Source organism: Hevea brasiliensis, chromosome 1 (assembly GCF_030052815.1).
Source record: "Hevea brasiliensis isolate MT/VB/25A 57/8 chromosome 1, ASM3005281v1, whole genome shotgun sequence".
Classification (NCBI taxonomy): domain Eukaryota; kingdom Viridiplantae; phylum Streptophyta; class Magnoliopsida; order Malpighiales; family Euphorbiaceae; genus Hevea; species Hevea brasiliensis.
This window is the reverse complement of record NC_079493.1, coordinates 1,222,244-1,245,131: the sequence shown is the minus strand read 5'-3', so window position 1 is coordinate 1,245,131 and position 22,888 is coordinate 1,222,244. Positions and strand designations below refer to the sequence as shown.

At 30.9% G+C, this 22,888-nt stretch overlaps 4 protein-coding genes across 12 annotated transcripts; all 4 read left to right on the top strand.

The window, feature by feature from the left end:
• The first annotated feature begins 201 nt into the window (after window positions 1–201).
• Window positions 202–2,780, top strand: LOC110651956 (uncharacterized). Its single transcript, XM_021807439.2, has 3 exons — window positions 202–420; window positions 536–645; window positions 2,374–2,780. The coding sequence occupies exons 1-3, from the start codon at window positions 245–247 to the stop codon at window positions 2,403–2,405; spliced, it is 318 nt and encodes a 105-aa protein (XP_021663131.2). The 5' UTR covers window positions 202–244; the 3' UTR covers window positions 2,406–2,780.
• Window positions 2,781–8,277: 5,497 nt separating this feature from the next.
• LOC110650934 (uncharacterized) lies at window positions 8,278–9,673 on the top strand. The gene has a single exon (XM_021806095.2). It carries the CDS (start codon window positions 8,536–8,538, stop codon window positions 9,442–9,444), a length of 909 nt encoding a protein of 302 aa, XP_021661787.2. The 5' UTR covers window positions 8,278–8,535; the 3' UTR covers window positions 9,445–9,673.
• Window positions 9,674–16,408: 6,735 nt separating this feature from the next.
• LOC110650939 ((S)-coclaurine N-methyltransferase-like) lies at window positions 16,409–18,701 on the top strand. Of its 7 annotated transcripts, none has more exons than XR_009142726.1 (8): window positions 16,409–16,716; window positions 16,815–16,917; window positions 17,124–17,348; window positions 17,433–17,532; window positions 17,615–17,725; window positions 17,833–17,998; window positions 18,143–18,201; window positions 18,310–18,390. XR_009142726.1 is itself a non-coding variant. In XM_058133207.1 (8 exons), exons 1-8 carry the CDS (start codon window positions 16,506–16,508, stop codon window positions 18,297–18,299), a joined length of 906 nt encoding a protein of 301 aa, XP_057989190.1. In that variant the 5' UTR covers window positions 16,410–16,505; the 3' UTR covers window positions 18,300–18,415. The 7 variants fall into 7 exon arrangements, 3 of the variants coding, with proteins under 3 accessions (XP_057989190.1, XP_057989083.1, XP_057989114.1); XR_009142729.1 differs by having other exon boundaries at window positions 18,287–18,348; XR_009142727.1 differs by having other exon boundaries at window positions 17,833–18,054; window positions 18,310–18,343.
• Window positions 18,702–19,098: 397 nt separating this feature from the next.
• Window positions 19,099–22,693, top strand: LOC110650933 (fructose-bisphosphate aldolase 6, cytosolic). Of its 3 annotated transcripts, none has more exons than XM_021806092.2 (2): window positions 19,099–19,333; window positions 21,457–22,693. In XM_021806092.2, the coding sequence occupies exons 1-2, from the start codon at window positions 19,114–19,116 to the stop codon at window positions 22,503–22,505; spliced, it is 1,269 nt and encodes a 422-aa protein (XP_021661784.2). In that variant the 5' UTR covers window positions 19,099–19,113; the 3' UTR covers window positions 22,506–22,693. The 3 variants fall into 3 exon arrangements, with proteins under 3 accessions (XP_021661784.2, XP_057988942.1, XP_057988898.1); XM_058132959.1 differs by having other exon boundaries at window positions 19,220–19,441; XM_058132915.1 differs by lacking the exon at window positions 19,099–19,333 and adding an exon at window positions 19,625–20,520.
• The last annotated feature ends 195 nt before the right edge of the window (window positions 22,694–22,888 follow it).

The following is a 22,888-nucleotide window of genomic DNA, read 5'->3' as shown; positions in this document are numbered from 1 at the left end:
TTTATTATTATAACGTTTTTATGATTAAGATATGTTAAATTTAATTTTAAATTAATTTTATTTTTTTAATTAATATATTTAAAAAAAATATTTGTTTTCAATGCTAAACAGACTCATTTCCGATCTAAGGCTTAAATTGGGTTGGGCTCAGATAATGGGTCCGAAAGCTCATAAATGAGTAACTGGAAATGGGGTTTTATAGAGGTTTTAGGGTTCACAGGGCAGAGAAAGCAAACCAAGGAAAATGGCACCTTGGGCAATTGCGGGGAGATCCACATCTACCTTGATGCGGGCAACATGGAGAGCCACCACTGCAACCGAATCAGCAACCGGAAGAATCCCTTTATCAGCTTCGATTCGCTCATGGACTCGTCCCAATTTGACTCTCCGCCAGTCGCGAATTTCCCCTTCTTCTCCAAGGTAACAACCTCCTCCTTCTTCTTTTTCTTCGCATTTTCAATATTTCTGACTTCTGTTATGCCCTACGTGTGTTTTCGTTCTTTATGATCTAACGTTGTGGCATTTGATTGGAAAGTGGAAGATTTGTTCGGCGAGAATTGAGCTCACTTTTGCCCCTCCATAATGTGATTGCTTCTGCTTGCCTTGTCTCCAAGCTTCCCAGTGAACTCAGCACCGCCGCAGAAGGTTTTTTTTTTTTTTTTTTTTTTTATTCCCTCTTTACCTGTCACTCACTTGAGCAACTCTGATGGTTTTTTACTCTTAATACATGTGCAAGTGCATGTTGATATAATTTATAAATTTTTGAGATTGAAAAAATTAGTAAGTGAATGGCCATTTTAATTTATGAGCCAATTTAATATATGAGACTATCTGTTGAATATGAGGGAGGAATTGTCATGTTCCAATATAAATTCGTCCATACATTTCATTGTTTGTTGATAGTTGATACAAAGGAGAGCTAATTGGGGATGCTCAATAGGATATGATATTGTAAGTGGTCTTGTACAAGAAGAAAAAAAATATGGTTATAGTAGAGAGTTAAGTAAGTATTAGGCTTTCAAATGTAGCTTATGGATGCCTTCGTAATGAAGTGATGGCACTGAGATTTCACAAGGCACTAGGGAAGGTGCTTTAATACAAATGTAGAAATGGATTTTTTATTTTTTGTTTTAAAAAGAAGTGAATATTAATGATTGTATCTATAATTTTTCCTGGCTTAGGTTCACATTGCAGTAATTTAGTAAGACTGCTGAATAAAAGCTGATGAAATTGATGGTCTTTTAGAATATAGACTCGAATTTGAATCATTTTGGGAAAAGGGAGTACTAGGGTACATGAACCGACTGTATAGGTTGCATGAATGAATTGCTTAGAATGATAAATATGATTCATAAAGAAATAGTTGTGGAATTTGTAAATGTTTTGGGTGAAGCAGAAGAAGAACAATGAATAGGAGAAAAGCTGAGATCTTTTCAGAATTAGGGGATTTTTTTTAATCAAAGAATGAATCCATGACACAACTTGCTTAAGAAAGGAACCATAAGAAGTCTTCTCCTTTTCTTCCACTCATAATGATTGCCTTAGAAAGAATTGTAAATGAAGAAAGTATAGTTGACAAAAGTTGAGTAGTTAGGGAGCGGAATTGTGAATACAATGCTGTTATGCATCAGGGATCTAGAACAAGATGATTATAGTCTATAACGTAGAAAGAAATAACACCTAATTTCTAACAAATTATTTAAAATGCAGATTATCAAATTTTAATACGAAAAAGAAGGTCTTTCCCTATTGTAAATTACTACTTAAGTGGATAAAACAAATCCCTAGGGACAGCTAGTCAATGGATCGTCCTATCTTTGAAATATGGGTACCAACCATGTGCATTAAGGAAATTACTATTTGCAGAATAATTTGCTTAGTTCATGAATTAATGGAGGCTTTGACCGTCCCTCCCTCGGCGCAAGTTCCATATACTTAAAGAGAAGGATAGTGACTTTCTGTTACTAAAGGATCAAGTCATTTACCAATTTTATCATTAAGAATTTTAAACATTTGAAATTGGTGAGATTCTGTTTGCATAAGTAGGAATGTGTTTGCTTAGGTTTTGATATTGCTCTTAACATACCATCTAGTAAAATATTTAACCAGTGGATTTACTCCATTAAAACAAGTGATATGCATTTCAACTTCCAATGGTTCTGATATGAAGTTGTCAGCTTACTGAACTGGATAGGATGCAGTTCACTTTCAATTTAAGTAGCAGAAAATAAATTTGTATTCATATAAAGCAATGTTTGCAAAGAGCAGAAAATATGAAAAGCATTGAGATTATCTTCTTTACTTGATGAGTTGTTCTATTGCATTTTTGTATTTACATAGTATTTGTCTATGCCTTCTTTCTGTTGATGACAGGTAGATTTGCTAATTATCTGAGTCCCATCTAAAAGTGAATGCTTGCAATGGTGGAGAGTTTTCTTTATCAGAGTTGAATGACTAACAGTTCTCTGCGGAAACTGAAATTCAGGCCTCGCTGAGGTCAATTGCTGAACATTTTGTTTACCTGTCTTTAAGTTATTAGTTAGTAGCGATTCCGGAGTAATCTCTGGAAATTCTCCTACTCTTATCTTTTTGTGAATTTGGTTTCAGATGGCGGAAGGATGATTTTTGTTTTTGTACCTTTTGAATATCTTAAAAGTTAAATTGGGATGAGAAGCTGTTAACAATGCAGGGGTATGATTGTGATGCTAATCATTGTATCTAATTAACGTATTAATGAAATGAAATAATATCTGTTGGTACTGTGTTTTCAAGGTTAGAAATTTCACTAGTCTGGCATTTTGATGGAGAGATTTAAAATTTGAAAATATTAGATTTGACTTAGTGGAACATAGATATATATATTTTTATCTTTATTTTATATGCATAGGAAAGTTTTAAAGGGAAACAGTATATTTTTAAAAGGCTAGGGAAGTGTTGGGTCTTAAACTCTTGACTTTTTGTATTATGGGATATGGTTTGATTTTAATAGTACATAGATTTTTCTTCTTTTTTTGATTGATTTGATTTGAAAATCTTTGTTAGGTTGATGAATGTAGAAAAAATTTATTTTAATATGCAGTTAACATGTCATGATTTTTTTGGAGGATATATCATCTGAAATTTGAAATCTATTTCAAATGAGCTATTCATGAACCTAACTAATTTTATAATAAATTAACTTTCATTCAAACAATTCGAGATTAAAATTAAATCCAAATCTCTTATTTGAAATTATTGTATCCAAATATTGCACAATGGATAAATTGTGTGAATTTCTTGTAAACTTAATTTTTATTCAAGATCCTGAGGCAAAATATCCTTTTCCCAGCAAATCTTGCTATGATATGAAAATCTGTTTTGTTGTTGGAAATTGAAGGCTTTAACTTCTAGGGCTCCCCGTTCCCATTCCTTCCCTCTATGCATGGCAATGGATTGAAGTACTTGTTTTGAGTGTTGACATTTAATTTGTTATAGAAATATGAAAACACATTTTATCAAATTATAAATCTACCTATGAAGCTGAATTGTTCTACTTTCTCTTGATACTGGGGAAGTAGTTTCTATGCAACTGGAACTCTCTTATTTTAATGGAAAGAAACATACCTAAGGTTTACAAGTTTGACTGATTAATTTTTTATGTTCTATTAATATATATTCAATATGTAGCAGAATTTTGATTTATTTAGTCTCACTTTCAGTTCATTTGTCTGGATAGTTTGAGGAAGAGTAGTAAATGCTAATATTCTTGCAATATATTTATTTTGCTCAATATGATTTAACAGTAGTGATGGCTAAAGCTTTTGTGACAGAAAAGCAAGGGAGACTGTCCACTTTCTGAATCTACTTGATACCAGGACAGAGTGTGTTTCCTTGTCAATGTTCTTGAATTATAGACATACTTCTGTCCATATTCTTTCTTTTTTACCTAGTGGGACCAGGGAATTTTGATATTAATGGAATCAATCATGCTGGTATGTTTTAGAATTTGTGGTCCATTTGCCCATATTTTCTTTTCCTTCCCCAGGAAAAATATAAAATTATTTGATTTTCTGCACAGATTATCTGACTTCTTCATGTGCTAGATTTCAATTCAGCAACTTTCTGTCACCAAGTAGAAGTTAGGCTATATATTTGGATCAATAGCAATAGATTTCTTGTGTGAAGAGTAGATTTGAGGAAGATGGTGAAAAGATATGGGAATCCAGTTCCAGGGTTGTGTTAAAAAATTTATAATTTAACTTTGAATATTTCTCAGGTTGAGCTAAAATTTCTGTTTCCTGAGTTTTTTTATATTGCATTTTCCTTCTCATAAGCAAAAACAGTGAAGTTGAAAATTTCATAATTAAGGCTATGTTTGTTTCCAGAAAAATGACTTTCGTCTAGAAAATATTTTTTATAAAAAATAAAAATAATGTAGAAAATATTTTGCAATCTTGGCTTTAAACTTTCTAACTATATAATTTTGATGACAGCAGACACAGTATGCGTGTGGGTTTTAGATAGAGGTGACAATTTATTTTGACATGACTTGCTAGTTGGATTCAACTATATCTAATCTGTAATTTGTTTAAATTTAATTAGTGATTTTATTCCAATCACTTGCGAAGTCAAGGATCAACTTGACAATTTGCATAAGCTTATGATTAATTTGATATAATTTACCAAATTAATTTGAATTTAACTTTTTTTATATAGCTAATTAAATGTAATTTGAAAATTGAAATAATTTGAATTTCAATTCTTGACCCATTTGCTACATCTAACTTCAGAGAGTTCATTTGTTAAATATACTAAATATTTCTTATATTATTTTATGGAAGCTTTTTGAAATAAATCATTTATAAAAGAAGGTTTTAATTAAAATTTCACACAATTATATATTTGATTTTTATTTTTTAAAATGTTTTTTTAATTAAAATTAATTAAATTAAATTCTCATAAAATTTTAATTTTCAAATGAGGGTTAATCTATTTGATAAAAAAGAAAAATTCTTCTATTATCAATTAGGATTTAATTTTATAGAAAAGCACTTTTAAGACTTTATTTGTTTCACGGAAAATAGCTTACATATAAAAAATATTTTTTATAAAAATATGTTTATATAATGCTTATATAAGTGCTTTTTCATTTAAATAAAATTGTCAAAATTTAGAAAATAATTTTTTTTGAAATGAATAAATCATTTTTCTTATAAATAATTTTTTTTTAACTTGAAAAATATTTTTTACCAAACAAATGATGTCTAATTATTATAATTTTAAATGTATTAAATATATATGAATAACATACTATTAAAATCGCTTGAGAAGGACTTTGTGCATGTAAGCCAGTATGATGATATCTTAATTTTATAATTCCAAGTTATATATTGTATCTTCTCCTTCCTAAAGGAACTTCTCTCTCTCTCTCTCTCTCTCTCTCTATATATATATATATATATCTAAGAGGTTAGGTGTTGAGTGATGAATATGGCAATAGGGACTAATGCAAGAAATTATAGTGGAATTTAATGATAATTGAGAAGCTAATGAGTCTAAGTCAGCTCTTTAAAGTCTGCTTATGATTAAATATATCTACAGTTGAGTAAAACTAATGGTTAGTTGAGTACTGTTAGATATAAAACAACAACTAATTGTTAGTTGTTTTATTAAAAATGACTTAAATGTTTTTTTATTCTAATTAACTATTTTTTCATTACTTCTCTTCCTTCCTTCAATGATTGAAGAAATATTTTTAAGTTTCTTAAATTTATTAATTACCAACTCTATGATCTAATTAATTAATTAATTAATAGTTACCTTTGAATTTTATAATTAAATTTCAAAAATTAAATTATAAACTTATTTAATTTAAAAAATTCAAATACATAGATAAAGAGTCTTAATCCATAATGGCCTTACTAATAAGTGAAAGCTAATCTATATATGTGAGTTGGCTGCTTCTGTAGCTGCAAGTGTTCTTCTGAAATTTCCTCCATTGAATTTCTTTCAAGTTTGAAGAAAGTGGTAGATTTTCTTTTTCTTCACATATTATTTGAAGAAGTGGGGGTGGTGAAGGAAAGATGCCATATATATGGGACTCTTGGGGTGGAGGGAATTTCTTGGAATCATGTAAAGCCAAAAGAGAAGAATTTCATTTTAGTGGAGTGGGATTCTGTATTCTTAATGATTGTTTTATTTCCTAGTGTTTCACAGTTTTGGGCCTTAATATATATATATAATAATTTAGAATTTTTTTTTAATAAATTTTTTTGATAATAATGAAATTAGGGAGATAGAATGTAATTTCTTATTTTAATAAATGCCAGATTAATATAAATAACTTAAAATCCACTATTAAAAACAACATAGCATTATATTATTTAAATTAAAAATTAAAAAATTTTATGTTGCAAATTAAAAATTCAATATCTTATTATTACTATCCATTTCCCATTCTATCAATAATTATGTTTGGTTAACAACTAATGATAATATTAACAGTTACCTGACATTATCTTGGTATCACAAGTCTTGTCTTTCTGCTTTTCTTTTAATTTATCCTATTAAAGCTTAAATCATGCATTGCCCACCCACTTTTCTTTCTTTTTCCTTTTCTTGATGCAACTTTAATCAAAATTACTAAACCTTTCACAGTAATACTCCTGTTTAACTTTTAATTAAATTAATAATTTAATAATTAAATATCCATCTGACAATATAAAAATTAAAATAATCAATTTATATTCTATCTATCTTCTCAATTTTATTATTTTAAAGACAACTTTAATAATACTGAGTTAAAGTTCATTATGTGCCTCAATGAACATCTTCCCAACTGCAACCACATGATGATATGATATACATGCCATCACTTTTGATCACACTTGTAGCTTCATTATTATATGATCTTTTAATTTTTAATTTTCATTATAAGAGATAATGATAATAAAAGTGATAAATGTAAGGGAAGCAAAGGGCAAGGCCTCACATTATGTTCCTTTTTAATCATAGGGTTTGTTGGGAGAAAGAGTTGGTAGGTTTACAGGCTAAATTTATTTTGTGGGGAGCAACATTCAGAGCTTATTTGTCATTATTATTGAAATTGTTATCGAAAAAAATTACCTTTTTAAATACATCAGTTAGAGAGTATTAAAAAATAATTTAAAATTAAATTTGATAAATTTTAGTTATAAGAACACTAAAATAACAAAACAGCTTTTTCAACAGTATTTAATAGTATTTTTATTCAAAAAAACAGTTTCGACCCTTCAAACGCAATGCCAAATAAGCACTCAGTATCATACACATCCCACTTCTCCTAAAATCACTTGCCTAATTCTTTACTGTGGCTATTTTTCATATTCCAAAAATTTTTAAAATTTTATATAGTTAAATCATGATCAAGCTAAGGCATTAAAGAGTCGAGCCAAGCCAGTCTATCGAATCAAATTAGGTTAAACTAATTTTTTTATAATTAATAAAAAAAACTATTAAAAAGTCTTGAATAGTTCTTCTTCTTTAAACTGAAGCCAAGGCATGGAATTAAAGGCAAATCATGAACATGTCACAAAGTTTTGCTGGTCTTCAGACTAGGTCCAACATCTTTTCTTTGCTTTTCTTTTTGGAATTTTAATATTATATTTGAAATGAACTGCTAAAATAAAGAATTCCTGAAGGTTTCTGCCTCAATCTTCTATTCTTTTTTCCCTTTCTTATGAACTTTATACATTAGTTATATTTTATATGTAAGAATGAGATGCTGATTTTAAAGTGAGAGTGGTTCTTACTATTTTCCCTTCCTTTTATGATGTATCTTACATTATATATATATATATATATATATATATATATATATATATATATATATATATATATAAAATCGAGTTTAGGTTATAATTTAATCTGAAAAATTTATAATGTAATTTGAGTAAAATATTTTGTGAGATTCGTGATAATAATAAGAATCAAAATAACAATTTTGAGCAATTATAATTTATTTTATTATTATAATAAAATTTTATTCATATTTTATCCATAATAGGTTTTACAATATCTTAAATTTGAGTAGTTTTCATAAGAAATATAAATGGATTTATTTAGCCTATCTTAATTCAGTGTTTGAAGATATATGACTCACTTATGGGTGTCAACTTTGAATCTCTATTTCCCTAATGGTTTTCCCTTTCTATTTATCTCTACTGCATAATTAATAGTGAATTTCCTCTCTGGAAAATTTAAGAGAGGCAGCTCACCAAGCACTTAATATATATTTTTTTTAATAGGAGAATTTGGAGGAGTAGGAACTCATTTTAGAAAGTGAGTGATATGCTAGGCTAGGCTCAAAAAGCACCTAACTTGGCCTAGCCTTTAACTTGCTAATTTTTCTTTTTGAGTACTAGCACAAAAGAGAAAGAGAGAGAAAAAAGTACTCTCCCCAAATCCTCCTCAGATCTCTCCATTTCTTTCTGTCTTTCTTTCTCTGTCCATATTTTCAAGAGCCCAATTTGCAGTTTTCCGTATATCATCATCAAGAATTGTTTCATTCCTCTTACAATGAGAGATATAGTTTCTTGTTTTAGTGAAAATGCCATAAATGTGTCTCATTCTTCTTCATGTTCTAGTTATTCAATTTCAAACAATGCTTGTATCTCTCCAGGTCTAATCCCATCAATTCAAAATGCAGTTTCTTGCTTCTATAAAATCATCCTTTCCTCTCAAAAGCAACTCTTGGTCACTGTCACTTGGTGCAAAAAACATGCATCTCAAGGCCTTAGCATAAACTTTGGCAATGACTCTTCAACGTCTTTCAAACTTAACACCAGTGGAAGGCTCTTCAGGAAGAAGAAAGGCAGCAAATTGATCGATTCCGATAGTTCCAAGATTGAAGTCTTCTGGGATCTTTCTTCTGCTAAATATGATTCAGGACCTGTACCTGTTGATGGATTCTATGTGCTGGTCATGGTTGATTCAGAAATAGGCCTTGTTCTGGGTGATATAGGAGAAGAAACCATCTCCAAGAAGCTCAAATCTAGCACCCCAGTAGCCAAAGCAAGTCTCATTTCAAGGCAAGAACATTGTTCAGGCAATACTTTATATGCTACTAAGGCACAGTTCTGTGACACAGGCATTCAACATGACATTTTAATTAAATGTAGTGGAGAAAATGAAGGCCTAAAGTATCCAGTTTTATCGGTATGTATTGATAAGAAGATGGTGATTCGTGTAAAGAGGTTGCAATGGAATTTTAGAGGCAACCAGACAATTTTTGTTGATGGGTTAGTTGTTGATCTGATGTGGGATGTGCATGATTGGTTCTATAATCCTGCTTCTGGCTCTGCTGTGTTCATGTTCAGGACAAGAAGTGGAATGGAAAGCAGGCTGTGGTTGGAAGAGAAATTGGTGCAGAAAGATCAAGAAAGATTTGAATTCTCTTTGTTGATTTATGCCTGTAAGAGCCCTTGAAGAACAAGAAGAAGAAAATAACTGACTTTGTTCATCTTCTGGTTCTTGTTTATCTTCTCCACCCTTTCTGGTTTGATTTTTAGTTTTCTTCATTTTTCATTTTTGTTTACCTTTCTTCTTGAAAGGTATATATAGTTAGAATTCTTTTGATTACCTGAGTAGTTAATAATTTAGTTGTTTACTTTAGATAAAGATATGTGAATTGATGCAACAAATCAGTTGGTTTTCATTTTTTGATCTTTCTGTCTCACTTTCTCTGCTTCCTTTAGACCATTTCCCTGATTTTTTAAGATCAAAGATAGCATTGAAATTCATCAAATTATATTATGCCTAAAATTTTATTCTAATAACTATTTTAGTGGAAATGATTTGAGAGGTTCAAAATAATATAAAATGGTGAAAAGAAAGACACCCAAATGAGCTTTTGAGGATTTTGAAGGATATCAATGAAGATTTTGCTAGAAGAGCAATAGGGATCAAGATGTTGAAACAAATCAATGGGGTTTGCATTTGGCCTCAAAAGGTTAAAATAAAGTTGAATCACATGATGATGATCAATTCATTTTGACCATTTAATGTGTTTTGCAATCTCATAAAATTTTATTTTATTTTTATTTTCTTTAGAAAAAAACATGTGAATTCTCACCATATTTTAATTATGAGGGTAATTAATTAATATTTTTTTAGGGTTCTTAGTTGTCTTCAGGCTTGAAATAATTGATAGTACGGCAATCAAAGCAGGTGCCCTCCCAATTAAACCAAGTTTGAGAAACCTTGTGAATATGGATAGGTTTTGTATGGTTCTTAATTGCATCGAGCTTTGAAGCAATTGAGAATATGAACAATCAAAGCAACTGCACTCCCAATTAAATCAAGGTTGAGCAAGCTTGTGAACTTGGACATGATCACATGAGTTCAATTCAATTGAAAGAGTCTTCACATCTCTTCAGAGTTTGTATTGATCTTCATTTAGAGGCAAATTAGTGCACTACTTGGGTCTTCTAGCGCCTCAATGGTCCCCTCACTCTTCAAGTTAGTTTTGGACCACAACCCATAAACCGATACCTTTGTTGAAGGACAGTGACCATATTTTCAGTCCCTCAAACTGTAGTTTTTCACTTAAAACTTGTAGACATTTTGTACTCTCACTCAGTCCCTTCATTGCACAATCAGAATTTACTTACAATGTAAGCTGACTACAATTTGCATTCGGAGAGAAACCGCAACAGGTGGATCATGGCAGGGATTAGTCTCCCTGTCCCCAACCCACCATCTCCTGGGGATAAATTTGAACAACTGTCCCTGAACTGTCCCTGAACTTATATAGTTATAATACTAAAATCTTTCAACTTTAAAATATAACATAAAACTCCCTAAACTTTCAAATTTTATATAGTAAAATCCTTCTAACATTCAATTACTGATTTTTTAGATAGAAACTGATGTGAATAGCTCTCGCATCGTTCTTCATTAACATTTGTCTCTCCTCTCTTACGCAAAGGGTAAAATAATTCTCTTTACACATGAAAAATTATTTTATCTATAGAGAGAAGAATGATTCAATTTATACATGACTTGAGAGAGAAAAGAGAAATACTAACTAAGTCCATGCTAAAACTGTTCAGATCAGCGTTTAACTGTATAACTGAAAAACTGACAATTGGAGGTTGGAAGGATTTTATTGTGTAAATTTGAAAATTGATAGGATTTTATATTACATTTTTAAGTTAAGGGACTATAATATTATAACTAGATAAATTCAGAGATAATTATCAAAATTTACCCCCTCGTAAGAGATTGGAATTGGGACAGGGAATTCCCACTGGGAAGCAGAGCCGTTTGTCCAATGTGAATTTTTTTAAATATATTATTATATAATATAAATTTATTTATTAAAAAATAAATTATAAATTAAAAATATAAATTTTAAATATAATTTAAAAAAATATAAAATTTAAATATAATTTTAATAACATACATATATTTTTTTATTAAAAATATAATATGTAAATATGAAGATATATAAAAATAAAATATTATTTAATAAAACACAACAACATATTATTATCAGATAAATTACAGAATATCGGTGTCGGGGCTACATTTGGAGTTGCTTTCTAGACATTGTTTTTGTGTGCCTTTCTTTGGTTTGCTGACACGAATGTCGTTTTCTTGCCACTAAGCTGTAGGACATCTTCTGGCACCGTAGTTATTGAACCTAAGAACTGTAAACAAAATTTTAATAACTGGCATAACTTGCAAGAATTTGGCAGAGGTCCCAGAGGTAACATTTTGTAATTGCATAGGTTTTCTTTAAAGTCCCTCATTGGAATATATGTATAAGAAAAGAGTTATCTCTAATTATGTAGCTCATAATTATGAGTTGAAATTGTAATAATTATATATATATATATATATTATTACTACTGAAAATTAAGAATTTAAATTTTAATAATTTTATAATTTTGAATTGAAATTGTCAATTCCAGACTGATTTTAGTCATATTCAGCCCCTTGAAAATGTCTTATTGTAAGGACATCAAAGCATGTGGTGCTGTTTAAGCATATGTAGTTGAATGTCCATGGAAGATGTTTCATTTAGTTGGCATACCAAAGATCTCTACCAAGAAGGAAAAAAGTATTGGGTTTCAATTCATGGAGGGACATTGAGACTAGCTACTCCTAACAACCAGAAGTTCAGTGTTGCTAAGAAGGTGAAATCTAGTTGTACTAGGTTACAAATTTATAAGGACACAAGTAATAATAAAATTAATTAATGTAGAACAACACATCTCTCATATCTAAATATAAATATTCAGAGCGTAAATTTGTGGATAAACATATTTGTGAGTGGCCTAACATTGAAGAAGCAGAGTATGCTCTGCCCAACATTGTCATTTCTGTATAGTAATTCATAATATAAAATAATATAAATCAAATTCGCCACCTTTACCTTTTTTTTTCTTTTTTTAGTTTGTTCAAAATATTTGATACTTGAAAATTTTCTTACACGTTATTGTTGTAGGAATGAGGTGAATGAAATGTATCAAAATCATGGTTCTCAAGAAAGTCAAGAAATTCATTGTTAGGTGCTGTAGCACAAACACAAAAGTGGTGAAGAAATTCAAAGAAATTGAACAAAATTTTCTCTCATTTTCTTTTTCCAACTTCTTGACAAGAAAATAAAATTAATCATGGGTAAAGGGAAGAAAATGGAACCCACAATGTGGAATCAACTTGGAAAACTTTGAAGTCAGTATAAGTTAGGCAGGTATTGACGTTATTTTATATTTTTTTGGGTAAATTTGAGCAAGATCATTTCAAAATGGATTAATTTGAGTTATTTATTGAATCATTATCTATAAAATATTTCAGATTAATATGAAGTGTTGATTATTTTAAGTTTATCAGAAAAATTAATTTAATTCTGAATTAGAATTTAAATTAATAAGATCAGCTCAGACTATCAAATTTAACCTTCATTCTACAAGTCATTCAATTGGAATTATTAAAGGCCGTTTACTTATGGAAAATAGTTTTTGATTTTTAATTTTTAATTTTTAAAGAAAATTTTATTTTTCATTTTTTATGAGAAATATTTAAAAACATAGAAAATTTAGTCACTACAAATAATAAAAAATGATTTTCTAATTAAAAAATAAAAAATTATCTATATATTTCATAATTAAAAAAATATTATAAAATATATTTAAAAGTTTATTTTATTTTTAAAATTTTTTGATAAGTGTTATCCATTTATTTTATAGTAATATGAATAGTTTTTAATTATTGTAAATAAATATATATTCTTCTAAACAATAGTTGAATTTTAATTATAAAAAGTCATAATATAATTTTGATTATAAAAAGTCATTATTTTTCATTTTAAAAAATAACTGAAAAATAAAATTTTGGTTATAAATTTTTTTTTTCAAATTCTAATTAAATTTAAAAAAAATTAGAAAATAGTTCTCTATTTGAAAAATGTCACATGTAAAAATAAAAACTCTATTTTTCCTATTATCCTAAAAACTTTTCTAGAAATTTAATATAGTCTTCTACAAGTGAACAAGCTTTAAAGGCTTCGTTTGGAAAATATCATTTATAGAAAAAGAATTAATTCAATTCCATTTTCATACAATCATAATTATTTTATTTTTAACATAATTTTTATTTTTAAAAAAATAAAAAAATTAAAATTTTCACTTATTAAATTTTTAAATATGAAAATTAATAAAAAAAATTAATTAAATTAAATATTTATAAAATTTTAGTTTCCCTCTTTAGGAAGATTTAAAGGTTGTTGGGTTTTGCTTTTAGGTTTAGAAAACCAGAACTGGTGCCGGCCAATCCATGGCATTATATTTGTTGCCACCACAACTCTCCTCCACAAATTGACAGGCTTTTCTCTTTTGAAATTTGAACCACCACCATCTCTCCTACTTTCAAAGGCTGCTGTGATTTCACTTGCTTATTATTATTATTATTATTTAAAAAAAAATTACATTACACGCATTAGAATACTCCATAGAAACATTATTATATTACCAAATATCATTGAAAATACTTCTCTTGCAACTATTTACAAGTCTAATTGTTGCAGCTGTATATGTCAAATTATACTACTTAATTTGCCAAGTACTTGATTTGGTAAATTACATCTTCAAATACCCATTTCAGTCATTTGAAATCTTACGTTGAATGTGAAGTATGTATGTGTATGAATTATATAAAAAGAAAAATTTTGTTAAAATTGTCATAATTTTAACAGCGATCAATTCTCCTTACTAACTTATGTGTACATATATTCTGTCTATTGACAAAAAAAAAAGAACGTCTAAATGAAAATAAGAGAGAGCTGAGTGTCCCAATGTGGTTCTAATTGAGACTAACGAGTGAGTCGGACATGCCCCATTACAAAGGGGAGCACTTGAAATCTAGGGATTCAAACGTCCTACTACTAATCTCGATTTCTGTTGGATCACACATGCACTTTTAATAACCCTAACGACCCTCTGAAATGGCTTACATAAAGATTGACGTCTCCAATACCATGTGCGTTACTTTACACAATTCTTGTCAATTTTAGATTAGTTGTCCAAATTGACCATCCACTTTTGTTTGCAGGTTCTACTCACATCAATATCAATATCCAATTTAAATAATGCTTGAAGGTTAACTTGCCGTTTTCTCAATTTTATTTTGGACCACCCAAGTTGATCTTTGCCTACTTGCTTTCTTCACTTCTCTTTCTTGCCTCAACTCCATTACAATTCTGATATATTCAGGTTCAATTCCCTCTGCTAGAAGAATTTGACCAATTCAAATGATTTGGGGTGCTGAAGTTGGCAAAGAGCAATCCTAGGAGAGGCAATGGGATAAGGTGAAAGCTGGGATGTATTCCCCATGCGGCCATGCCTATCTTATCTTTGCGGAAATTCTTGTCTCCATTTCAAGAAATTATATCAAATATTTTTGGTGCACACAAGAGTAGTGCTCCATCTCTCAAGAAAATTGACATCTTTTTGTAATGAGTCGGTTTCACGTAATTATAAAAGATAATGTATGTGTACTGAATACACCTAATAATCTAATTTTATATAAATAATATATATGAAATGATAAATTAATAAAAAAATAAATATGTAGATAATTACAGTTGCTATTATTTAAAAAAAAATTGTTGCCTTGGTTCAACATGTATTTCCCATGCCCATCACTACCTTCACGGGAATCCTTGTCCCGATTTCTAAAAGTATTAAAAATCACATGTTAAATAAAAAGATGAACTTGGATAAACTCAACTTGTGATGACAGGCAATAGGGCTTAAACAAGCCTTCAACGATATCGACAATATAAAATCTAGGTCCCACAACTTTTTGTTCTACAATGTGCCTATAGAGCGAAATCAGATAGTCTTACTAAGCAAGGTGTAATTAGAAATGCTGAATTTGTTTCTTGGTTATAGTATTGATCTGTATTACGTTTTTGCTATTGCTGGTGGATTTTGAGCTACACCTTTGCGATGGATTAGTCTCGGCTCCAACTGTGGGTGGTTATGCTTTTAGAAGTTGAAATTGATTGAATTTTGCATATGCTTTGTTCCCATGTTGACTGGTTGTGGGATGGATTGTCTCGGCTCCAACTATGGGTGGTTTCACTGACCATAAATTACTCTAGATTGGTTCTTCAAGAAAGGCTTATTGACTGGGGTTTAGTTGAATTATTTATGTTCAATTTTTCCTGACTTTTATTAATAAAATATCTTGCTTATACAAAAAATTAAAAATATGAACTAATTAAAAATAAAGTATCAATATAATACTCAAAATCCGTTACAAATAATGTAACTGATCCTTTATGAAGGATCAATATAACTAATCCTTATACGAGTCCAGATCTTTATTTACACAATTTAAATTGTCACTCAAAATCCAGATTCAACCTGAGTACAATTGCAGCTTGTGAATCAGGCTCATCTGTATGAATAGTTTCTTCCTTCACTCTGCACATCCTTAATAATTACTGAATGTTAGTATCAGTTAAAACTTGAACAATTTTCTTTGTTTCTAAGCTACAACATGATATTCTTAATGCACTTCTTTTGTTCAACTACTGTTACTTTGTCTTGGAGTTGAATACTTGTGCTATATCTAATTTTAGCAAATAGTCTAATGAGACATTTTCTTTTTTTATAATTAGCTCCGTCTAGGACTTTGACTTGACACCCTGCAGTCCTCGAGACGATTTCACACAAAGGAACAAAACATTGTTCATGTTTGATTCATGCAAGCAGATACATAATGGAAAAGCATGAGTTGAGCAGAACATTGTTCATGTTTGATTGATGCAAGCAGATACATAATGGAAAAGCATGAGTTAGTAATGGAAAAGGTTTTTGACATTTTCTTCACCTTATAAGAAACTTAGTAATGGTGCTAATGGAAAACCTTTTTTACTGAAACAACTCACAACTGACATCCCCTTATAAAACAGTAATCCATTCATTTTATTTTATAATCTCATCTACACATCTCTACTGCTCTGCAAAGAAAAGAAAATGTCAATTGCTAATAAGCATAAGATCGAGGGGTTAATTCAGCAGCCTTACAATGCTTCAGTGCGGGTTATGTTAGCTTCACTGGAACGGAATGTGCTGCCTGATGCTATCATAAGGAGCCTCACTCGATTGCTCTTGGCAGCCCGTCTTCGTTCTGCTTACAAGCCTTCCTCTGAGCTCCAGCTCTCTGATCTCCTAAACTTTGTGCATTGTAATGCTTTTCATATGCAATTTATATATATACACACACACCCTTGTCTCTTTTTCTTCGTTTTTTCAGTCTAATGTATATATGAATTGTTTTTCTAGCTCTCAAAGAGATGCCTATAGCTATCAAGACTGAGGAGCCCAAAGCTCAACATTATGAACTGTCTACTTCTTTCTTCAAGTTGGTTCTGGGCAAAAATCTCAAGTAAAGGTCATATTATCACCAAAATTCAAGTTATTCCAATATAAAAATATTATAAAAAATTCTAGAGTAAATGAATCTTATTACAAGAACTGCATTACATTTCCATTTTTCTTACCAAAAGCTACATTGTTATTCTATGATCTGAATTTTATTTTATTTTATTTTATTATTATTATTTTTTTTAATATATGTGTGAACAAATGCAGTTGTTGTTATTTCTCTGATGAATCAAACACCTTAGAGGATGCTGAGAAAGCAATGTTGGAGCTCTACTGCGAGAGGGCACAACCAAAAGATGGCCACACTGTTCTTGATATTGGATGTGGCTGGGGGTCACTTTCCTTATACATTGCCCAAAAGTACTGCAACTACAGGATTAATGGGATTTGCAACTCAAAAACCCAGAAAGCATTCATCGAGGAGCAGTGTCGGTATAATGCTTTTTATACATTAGCAATATATAATTCACTCCAAAGGGTAGATGATTCAAACCATTTAATCATCCTTTTCTGCAGGGAACGTCAGCTGCAGAATGTAGAAATCATTGTTGCAGATATTAGCACATTTGAAATGGAAGGGTCCTATGACCGTATATTCTCCGTTGAAATGTTTGAGGTCAGTGCTTTTCTTGTCACGCTATGGATGCTCAGATTAAAGTTGATATGATTAGATAATTATAAGTTTTGTTCTTCGATAGCATATGAAAAGCTACAAGGATCTTCTTCACAAGATATCCAAGTGGATGAAAGATGATGCTCTGCTTTTTGTTCATCTTTTCTGCCATAAGGCATTTGCTTACCACTTTGAGGTGTAGACATTTGTTGAGCACCAGCAGATGCATATTTGATCAACTTAGTTCATCTGACAGGCTCTTGCATATCTAATGAGATAATTCTTTCCTCTCATTCTCTTCAGGATAAAAATGATGATGACTGGATTACTAGGTATTTCTTCACCGGAGGAACAATGCCTGCTGCAAATCTGTTGCTTTATTTCTGGGTCAGCTCTGCATCTTTCATCAGCAAACATGGCTTTTTCCTTCTAAAGCATAACAGATACTATGTTCAAATAGCAATGAACAGTTAAGTGACAGTGGAGAAGAATGCTAAAGCTGAAGAATGCATAAATGAACGTATGGTATAACCATATTAGAACCAACAGAAATGCTGTATTATGAGTTTAGCTATCTAATGAAGACTATTTCTTTATTAAAACTTTTGTGCAGGATGATGTTTCTGTTGTCAACCAATGGCTTGTGAATGGAAAACATTATGCACAGACAAGGTAAGCATGGATAATAACCCTGCAATTTATCATAGCAGCAACATCAAACTTTAATTTTCAGATTTATTATACTATCTTGAGGCAGCGACTCTTTCTGAAAATTTGCAGTGAGGAATGGCTAAAAAGAATGGACAAGAACTCAGCTTTGATAAAGCCAATAATGGAATCAACTTATGGGAAGGATCAAGCTCTCAAGTGGACAGTCTACTGGAGAACTTTCTTCGTTTCTGTTGCAGAACTTTTTGGATACAACAATGGGGAAGAATGGATGGTTGCCCATTTCCTATTCAAGAAAAAATGAAAGCATGGGAAAGCTTCTTTCAGTTGAAGATGACATGTTGGAAACAATGGCCATTGAAATAATTTTAACCATATTGCTTCTTTTCGGTTGAATCAAATAAGGCAAATTTGATATTTTCTTTGTGAATCTTGCAACCCAAAATGTTAACGGAGGTGTATAATTAACGTTGTGAGTATAAATATGAAAATTCTTACTTAAATTGAGGTTATTATGCACTAAAAATATAAATATATATAATTTATATATTTAATAAGTGAGTTATTTTATATATTTTATATCTTAAATTCACATAGGTAAAAAAAATCCATGCAATTATTATTATTAAGATTGAAAGAAACCCTAGTGTATAATAAAATGACTATTTCAATTGAAATTTTCTTTAATCCACTAATTAAGTCACTTGTCAAATTGTTTAAAAAAAGTAATTTCTCAATTATTCTAAGATTAGACAATTAAGTATTAAAATATTAAATTTAAATAATATAATTAATAAATAATTATTATTTTATAAATAAAAAATAAAAATATAAATATTGCGCATATATATCTTTTATTTATTTTATTTAATTATATTTTCAATTTGAATTTTTGTATGGTCCACATCATCTTGAATGGGCCCGAATTTCCTAACTTGTCGGAAAGTTGGACTTGGCCCATGGGCTCGTGAAACCCAAAGCTATAAGGACGTAATACTTACCTGTTCTACAGGGAACCAACACTATTCTCCGAAGAAAAAGTCCTATAGCACAAATGGCACGTACACGACCAAGAATTGGCAAATCCTCCATAAACGTTGCAGAGGTTTCCTAGTGACCGTACCCTCTTTCTCATGTACTCAGCTTTCTCTTCCCTTTTATATTCAGTAATCTTTTCATTTCTTTCTTCCCTCTTTCTCAAAACAAAGAACAATTATGTCTTGCTTTAAGGGAAAGTACCATGGTAATTTTTTTTGTTACCTTTTGTCTTTCCTAGTCATTCCTTTCATGGGTTTTGTTTTGTTTTTGTCTTAAATGATTTAAAATTGATATGGGTCAGTTTGAATTTATTTGCTGCTGATTTTGGCAAATGCAGATGCATTACTTTAGAATATAGAATATCTTTTAGTTAAACACCAACACAAGTGCTTATTGTTGTTGTTGTTGTTATTAGCTGTTGTTGTTATTATTATTATTATTATTATTTGGAATAATGGTCTAGATGTAGAATCTGTGGGTTTATTAAAAAGACTAATCCCAGTTGGTTATTTTCTTAAATTTTGATCAGTAGCTTAGCAAAGGCATTGGGAAAAAGAGTTCTTTTGCGAGAAGAAATGTCAATTCAATGACAAATATTCCTTTTGTTTTGAAAATTTTTAGTTTTTGTATGTTGTTGATCCATTTTATTTAATTTTTTATATATAATGTGTGGTCCTCTTTTGTGTTATCTTTAAGTTTCTTTAATTTTGCTTTGTAGAATATGCTACATGGCTTTTGACTTCACTGAGTTTGATGTAATTGTATTGTTGTTTATTTGTTTGGTTGCATCGCGAGGATTTTTGGGTGTGAATTTTCCAATTTCATCAATCTTTGTGATTGCAAATATTGATACAAACAGCAATTATACAGTTATTTTCAGTTTTTATGTAAATATCAGCTAAACAAGAAAAAAAAAAGCTAAATCTTTGAGGAATAATGTGTGCTTGATGCGTTCAACAATTTCAATATAGCTGTTGGAAGTATTAATCTGAAATTGCAGTTTTATTTTTCACCGGGTTTATTTTTCTTTTTCTTTGGGAGATGGAGATTGCATTTGCCAATCTTTACAGGGTCTTGCTAGCTACTTTGCCTACTGTATATGGTACCTATAATATTTTTCTTAAGACTAAATATTTAACTCTGAATGAAAGCTGTATTGATGTTACTGGAAATCTGTACGAGTAATGATTGCTACCCATGGGGATACTGGAGCTCATCATGTGTTAAAAAGGTTGATGTACAGCTGTTTTGTGCCAGATTGGTTAATATCAGATAATAGTATTAGTAAGATAATTATTTCATGCACTTTTTTCATCTCTGTCTCCTTTTTTTCGTAATGATTTGGTTCATCTCTGAATGTGTAATTTTTAATTCTAATTTTAGACAAATTAAGGAAAAATTGGTGGTGGCAAGCTGATATCTATCAATAAGCATGTTGGGAATTAATGATCCTATTTCTTGGTTTGTGGACTGTAATTCTTAATGTAATGATAGGGAGACTTTGTTAATTTGGAGCAATAGCTACTTGGTTTTAACTAGTCAGTTGTTCTTACTATTTGCAGTTGATGTTATCTGCATAATCGTAATTTAGAAAACAAGTTTCCACGAGTCATTTTTTCATCATAATATTTTCACCATACTTCTCTTTAGGTTCAGCTTGATGGAAGGTTATGAGATGACTTGTAGTTTTTCATGATCATTTACCTGCAAGTTTTAACTCTAAAGGGTGTTAAATTTATGTCTTAAACATTCTTTCTGTGGAACTTGTTGGATCAACTTTGATACTTCCCACTTCTCAGTGAAAATTAGCACTGAAAATTGTCTTACACATATCTGGCTTGTTCTAATTGCATCTTTCGCTTGAGTTTGTTTGTGGATGACTGATTCTCTTGCTGTTTTGTGTTCTCTCTTTCTCTAATGTGAACCTAAGGCTATTAACAAAATACATTATGTTTGACAGGTGCCTCTTATCTTATTCACTTGATTCTTGTTTAAATGTTATTTATTTATCTTTTATTCCACACAAAAACCATAGTTCATTGGATTTCTTATCCTGAAGAAGAGTTGTTATTTTGATTATTTAGTTTTTCATTTTTGCTTCAATTTTAGTGTATTAATTACTTGCCTTTTTTGTTAACTTCATCTTTATATGCCAGATTTCATGTTTTTCTAAATCACTGATTTATTCCTTTTTTTTTTCCCTTTCAAAATGCTGTGCAGATGAACTGATTGCCAATGCTGCTTACATTGGCACCCCTGGAAAGGGAATCCTTGCAGCAGATGAATCAACTGGCACAATAGGCAAGCGTCTAGCTAGCATCAATGTTGAGAATGTTGAGTCCAATAGGCGAGCTTTTCGTGAGCTCCTCTTCTGTGCTCCAGGAGTCCTTCAATTCCTCAGTGGTGTAATCCTTTTTGAGGAAACACTTTACCAGAAAAGGGCTGATGGTAAGCCCTTCGTTGACATTCTCAAGGAAGGTGGGGTTCTTCCAGGAATCAAAGTTGACAAGGGCATTGTTGAGCTTGCTGGAACTAACAGTGAAACCTCAACTCTTGGTCTTGATGGCCTAGCTGAGCGCTGTCAGAAGTATTATGAAGCTGGGGCTCGATTTGCTAAATGGAGAGCTGTGCTAAAAATTGGTCCAACTGAACCATCTCAGCTTGCTATCAATGAGAATGCCAATGGCTTGGCACGTTATGCTATTATCTGTCAGGAGAATGGATTGGTACCTATTGTTGAGCCGGAGATTTTGGTGGATGGATCCCATGATATTAATCGCTGTGCTGATGTGACTGAGCGGGTTCTTGCAGCTTGCTATAAAGCACTAAATGATCATCATGTGCTTCTTGAGGGAACTCTTTTGAAGCCAAACATGGTTACCCCTGGCTCAGATAGCCCAAAGGTTAAACCTGAGGTGGTGGCTGAGTATACAGTCAGGGCTTTGCAGCGAACAGTTCCTCCTGCTGTTCCTGCTATTGTGTTCCTTTCTGGTGGACAGAGTGAGGAGGAAGCCACTATCAATTTGAATGCAATGAACAAACTCAAGGGCAAAAAACCCTGGTCTCTTACATTCTCTTTTGGCCGTGCTCTTCAGCAGAGTACTCTCAAGGCATGGGCAGGAAAAGAGGAAAATGTAAAGAAAGCACAGGCTGCTTTCCACGTAAGATGCAAAGCTAATTCAGAAGCTACTTTAGGTGCCTACAAGGGTGATGCTACCATGGGAGAGGGTGCTGCAGAGAGTCTTCATGTGAAGGATTACAAGTATTAAGCACTAAATCCTTTCCAGTTCTATTCTAATCTGTAAGGAGGGATATATAAAGAGATGGTTTGGGATTTTTTTCCTTGATAATAGATTTACTTTTACCACTCAAGAATAGTGGTTCTCTATTTTTCTTCAATTTTGAATATGTTCCTATTGATTTCAATACAATCTTCAAATGATATTCATTTGTTTCATTGTTTGGCTCGTATTATTCAAGTTGCCTAGTTGTGTAAATGAATAGTGATTCAGGCTGAGGATATATGGTTTTCTGATGCCTCAGGCAATGATTTATATTCCTAGTGAGGACTATATGTAGATTCATTATTAACCTTAAGTCCTTTCTCTTGTGGTTTGCTTGTTATAGGTTTTGGCTTCTTAGAATAAGGTTA

Bases quoted from the DNA above. Each gene is read 5' to 3' on its own strand.
- LOC110651956 (XM_021807439.2), top strand. From the start codon at position 245: ATGGCACCTTGGGCAATTGCGGGGAGATCCACATCTACCTTGATGCGG. The intron at 421-535 runs GTAACAACCTCC...TTGATTGGAAAG, and splicing joins ATTTCCCCTTCTTCTCCAAG to TGGAAGATTTGTTCGGCGAG. The intron at 646-2,373 runs GTTTTTTTTTTT...TGTTGATGACAG, and splicing joins ACTCAGCACCGCCGCAGAAG to GTAGATTTGCTAATTATCTG.
- LOC110650934 (XM_021806095.2), top strand. From the start codon at position 8,536: ATGAGAGATATAGTTTCTTGTTTTAGTGAAAATGCCATAAATGTGTCT.
- LOC110650939 (XM_058133100.1), top strand. From the start codon at position 16,506: ATGTCAATTGCTAATAAGCATAAGATCGAGGGGTTAATTCAGCAGCCT. The intron at 16,918-17,123 runs GTAAAGGTCATA...GAACAAATGCAG, and splicing joins GTTCTGGGCAAAAATCTCAA to TTGTTGTTATTTCTCTGATG. The intron at 17,726-17,832 runs GTGTAGACATTT...CATTCTCTTCAG, and splicing joins CATTTGCTTACCACTTTGAG to GATAAAAATGATGATGACTG.
- LOC110650933 (XM_021806092.2), top strand. From the start codon at position 19,114: ATGGGCCCGAATTTCCTAACTTGTCGGAAAGTTGGACTTGGCCCATGG. The intron at 19,334-21,456 runs GTACTCAGCTTT...AATGCTGTGCAG, and splicing joins GACCGTACCCTCTTTCTCAT to ATGAACTGATTGCCAATGCT.